Below are 5,009 nucleotides of genomic sequence, written 5' to 3' on the forward strand. Positions count from 1 at the left end.
ACATCTTTCTATCTCACTCCCCTTTATCAGAGCTAGACTCAAAGACTAGACTACAGTACCCATAGTCCATCTGACTCACAGGCTACAATTCCCAGTTTACACATACTCCCCTGCCATGCATGGTGCTGAATGATATATTTTTTAAACCCACACACTCCGATTCAGATCTGAGGGCAGAGGTGTCATGCCCACAGGGGGCACAGGAGCACGTGCCCCCTCAGATTTGTCTTCTTTTTTTTTTATAATTGTTTGTTGTTTCTCTGTAATACTATTAGCCACGTATCAATTTTATGAAGTTGGCTTTAGCTAGCCCAGATAGGTTCCCAATCTCCCAACCTCATAATTAGCTACCAAGAAGCCATTTCAGGCTAACAATCAAGTTAGAGTAGTTAGCTTGTCTAACTGGCTTAGCTGGCATGCCTGCTGGCAAGGATGGCAGACTTTAGAACAGGAAGCAATTACTAAATGTACTGAATAAGACTTTCATTCCTGTCAATCGTTTATCCAGATTTTAGCAGATGCAGAGTATCATATTTAGTTTCTTTGAAAAAATAACTACCAGTCAAGAAGATACAGACAGCTCACAAGAGGGTAGTTAGTTTTTCTTTTTTTGTCATTTTTTGTTTTTGGGGGGGGGGTTACAGGCGAGGGCTCAACTTTCACTGGGGACGGGGGGGGGGGGGGATATGACACCCACATTCAAAAATTGCATTTTTGTCCCCTCCAGTTTTATCTTTTATAGCTACGGTGTGCTTTAGGACCATGCGGACACCACAGAGCGTGCGGACATGCTGTTTGAAGGTAAAGCTATTATTATAGGAACAGCACGGTGCTGCTGTCTGCAGCTGCTGTCTCTGTGTGTTGTGCTTTTTCTCCTGGTTGTAAAAGCAAGCAGGGCAGAAACTGGATACTCTTTATTTGACTGATGTAGCTGGTAAGGTAACTGTTGTTTGACTTAACAGAAAAAAGTATTTATTCCCAGTGCTGAGCTTGTAGTGGAACTGACATGAAACGTTAGCTATTCCCTCTTGACTAAAGTTCTTTCTGCCTTGTAGCTACCACAGCCATTTCAGCTCTAGCTTCTAGCTATATGTCAGGTAGCAGCATCTAGCAGCTGTAGTGTTTATCTAAAGGTTGTGTAGCCTTTTACCTTAACTAAATTAACTTGGCTAGTTTTYGCTAGTTGATGTACCATTAGAGCCAGCCAAAAGTTGGCTAACATTAGCTAGCTAGCTTACTAACTTTTGCTATTATTTTTACGTCTATAACACTAGACCTGAATCAAATGATGAAATCAGCTGTCACACCCTGAATATAGCTCAGGCAGTAGGAAGCTCTCTCATCCGTTTATACAGTCTTTTACTCAGCTGGCCCCTCCCCAGATTTTGTGTTGAATGCTCTACAACAAAGCTTTCTCTACCCTTAACCTTGTTCTGAACACCTCCAAAACAATGGTCATGTGGTTTGGTAAGAAGAATTCAGTTCGCTGCAGCTAGCGACAGGAACAAGATGCAACAAGCACTCAAACTGGACAGTTTTATCTTAATCTCTTCATTCAAAGACTCAATCATAGACACTCTCTTACTGACAGTTGTGGCTGCTTTGTGTGATGTATTGTTGTCTCTACCTTTTTGACCTTTGTGCTGTTGACTGAGCCCAATAATGTTTGTTTCATGTTTTTTCTGCTACCATGTTGTGCTGCTACCATGTTGTTGTTATGTTGTGTTGCTACCATGCTGTGTTGTCATGTGTTGCTGCCTTGCTATGTTGTTCTCTTAGGTCTCTCTTTATGTAGTGTTGTCTTTCTTGTTGTGATGTGTGTTTTGACCTATATTTATATTGTACTTATTATTATTTTTTAAATCCCAGGCCCCCGTCCCCGCAGGAGGCCTTTTGCCTTTTGGTAGGCCGTCATTGTAAATAAGAATTTGTTCTTAACTGACTTGCCTAGTTAAATGAAGGTTAAATAACAAATAAATAAAATATATTTCACCTGTCTTGTGCTTGTCTCCACCCCCCACTAGGTGTCTCCCATTTGTCCCCATTATCACATGTGTATTTATACCTGCGTTTTTGGTTTGTCTGTTGCCAGTTCGTCTTGTCCAGTCAAGTCCTACCAGCATGTTTTCCCAGTTTTGAGTTTCTATTGTTATTGTTATCTAGTCCTCCCAGTTTTGACCATTCTGCCTGCCCTGAACCTGAGCCTGCCTGCCGCTCTGTACTTTTCTGACACTGCCATGGATTACTGACCTCTGCCTGAACTTGACCTGTCGTTTGCTTGCCCCTTGTTTTGTAAATAAATATCTGTGATTCGAACTGTCTGCATCTGGGTCTTGTCCTGATACCAACGGCCAAGACCGATATTCTGACGGTTTTTTGACAGCGCAATGGGAGTTTTTATTAGAGTCCGTATAGCAACGTTAATAATCTGCCAGTTTCCCTAGCTAATTCCCTACTTTTCACACGGACACGGTATTAACAGCATCACAGGCTTCACTGTCATGGTGCACAGTCAGTACACAACACTATGCTCATCGTGTCAGGATCAGATGGTGACAGGTGTCCATGTAGGGTCAGATAGCCAGGGATGACCAGTCTACAGAGCTCAGGTGATTTTTGCAGTATATTATAACAATCAGTGAGTTGATACAAAGTTCCATCTTGAGTTGATGGGTAGACTACAGTCTGGGATCTGGGAATAATGGTCATTTCAATTATTGAACCTTTGATTCTATTGGATAATTTACATTTACATTTAAGTCATTTAGCAGACGCTCTTATCCAGAGCGACTTACAAATTGGTGCATTCACCTTATGATATCCAGTGGAACAACCACTTTACAATAGTGCATCTAACTCTTTTAAGGGGGAGGGGGGGGTTAGGAGGATTACTTTATCCTATCCTAGGTATTCCTTAAAGAGGTGGGGTTTCAGGTGTCTCCGGAAGGTGGTGATTGACTCCGCTGACCTGGCGTCGTGAGGGAGTTTGTTCCACCATTGGGGTGCCAGAGCAGCGAACAGTTTTGACTGGGCTGAGCGGGAACTGTACTTCCTCAGAGGTAGGGAGGCGAGCAGGCCAGAGGTGGATGAACGCAGTGCCCTTGTTTGGGTGTAGGGCCTGATCAGAGCCTGAAGGTACGGAGGTGCCGTTCCCCTCACAGCTCCGTAGGCAAGCACCATGGTCTTGTAGCGGATGCGAGCTTCAACTGGAAGCCAGTGGAGAGAGCGGAGGAGCGGGGTGACGTGAGAGAACTTGGGAAGGTTGAACACCAGACGGGCTGCGGCGTTCTGGATGAGTTGTAGGGGTTTAATGGCACAGGCAGGGAGCCCAGCCAACAGCGAGTTGCAGTAATCCAGACGGGAGATGACAAGTGCCTGGATTAGGACCTGCGCCGCTTCCTGTGTGAGGCAGGGTCGTACTCTGCGAATGTTGTAGAGCATGAACCTACAGGAACGGGTCACCGCCTTGATGTGAGTTGAGAACGACAGGGTGTTGTCCAGGATCACGCCAAGGTTCTTAGCGCTCTGGGAGGAGGACACAATGGAGTTGTCAACCGTGATGGCGAGATCATGGAACGGGCAGTCCTTCCCCGGGAGGAAGAGCAGCTCCGTCTTGCCGAGGTTCAGCTTGAGGTGGTGATCCGTCATCCACACTGATATGTCTGCCAGACATGCAGAGATGCGATTCGCCACCTGGTTATCAGAGGGGGGAAAGGAGAAGATTAATTGTGTGTCGTCTGCATAGCAATGATAGGAGAGGCCATGTGAGGATATGACAGAGCCAAGTGACTTGGTGTATAGCGAGAATAGGAGAGGGCCTAGAACAGAGCCCTGGGGGACACCAGTGGTGAGAGCACGTGGTGCGGAGACAGATTCTCGCCACGCCACCATAATGTATAATTGTACACCAAGGTAAGTCTTTGTCGTGCCTCATCTGAGCAGGATCAGATGGTGACAGGGGTCTCAGCAGGATCAGGCAACCCGGGGGAGACCAGTCTGTGACGGCGCTGAGGTGAACCTTTGCAGATACAACACTTTATTCTCTCTGGGCAGCAAACACTGGACAAGCCAGAAGCTTAAAAGATTTAAACTATTTAAGGCAGTCTGACAAACCTCTCAAGTTAATTTCCAATCTGTATCGAGGGTTGATCGAGGCTTGACACATAACATGTGAATAAAAATGTGAGGAAGACCTGGGAGACACTATTGATTATAATAAATGTATACAGACACATTTTTATTTAACCAGGCAAGTCAGTTAAGAACAAATTCTTGTTTACAATGACAGCCTGGGAGCACTGGGTTAACTGCCTTGTTCAGGGGCAGAACGACAGATTTTTACCTTGTCAGCTCAGGGATCCAATCTAGCAACCTTTCGATTACAGGCCCAACACTCTAACCACTAGGCTACCTGCCACCCCAAAAGATGACCCTTCATTCAGGGCAGGTCATTCAGGGCACCTGTTTAGCAAAATATATATACATATATACAGTACCAGTCAAAAGTTTGGACATACCTACTCATTCTCGGGTTTTTCTATTATTTTTACTATTTTCTACATTGTAGAATAGTAGTGAATACTACATCAAAACTATGAAATAGCACATATGGAATCATGTAGTAATGAAAAAAGTATCAAACAAATCAAATTATATATTTTATATTTTTTCTTCAAAGTAGCCACCCTTTGCCTTGATGACAGCTTTACACACTCTTGGCATTCTCTCAACCAGCTTCACATGGAATGCTTTTCCAACAGTCTTGAAGGAGTTCCCACATATGCTGAGCACTTGTTGGCTGCACTTGTTGGCCCGATTTGCATGTTATTTTGGCATTAATTTGTGTCACATATCAGTTTGCAAACAATATATATTTTAAATTCATTGAATTAATAAAGCCTCATACAAACATGGTCTCTTTCTTGAGTAAGACAGCTACAAAATGCAGTTATTTCAGCTTAGCTCAGTGCTTTCTGTTGTGGAGGGGAAGCCAGCAAAAATCCAGAGTG

The 5,009-nt window shown here is 44.1% G+C and overlaps 1 protein-coding gene across 1 annotated transcript; it reads right to left on the reverse strand.

Annotated features, from left to right (window-relative positions):
- Window positions 1-2,743: 2,743 nt before the first annotated feature.
- LOC139028537 (uncharacterized) lies at window positions 2,744-3,739 on the reverse strand. The gene has a single exon (XM_070446220.1). The coding sequence runs from the start codon at window positions 3,646-3,648 to the stop codon at window positions 2,899-2,901; it is 750 nt and encodes a 249-aa protein (XP_070302321.1). The 5' UTR covers window positions 3,649-3,739; the 3' UTR covers window positions 2,744-2,898.
- Between the last annotated feature and the right edge of the window lie 1,270 nt (window positions 3,740-5,009).

The sequence above is a fragment of the Salvelinus sp. IW2-2015 genome, linkage group LG13, assembly GCF_002910315.2.
Source record: "Salvelinus sp. IW2-2015 linkage group LG13, ASM291031v2, whole genome shotgun sequence".
Classification (NCBI taxonomy): domain Eukaryota; kingdom Metazoa; phylum Chordata; class Actinopteri; order Salmoniformes; family Salmonidae; genus Salvelinus; species Salvelinus sp. IW2-2015.

What these genes read in the sequence shown, in the direction of transcription:
- LOC139028537 (XM_070446220.1), bottom strand. Translation starts at nt 3,648, where the DNA reads ATGACGGATCACCACCTCAAGCTGAACCTCGGCAAGACGGAGCTGCTC.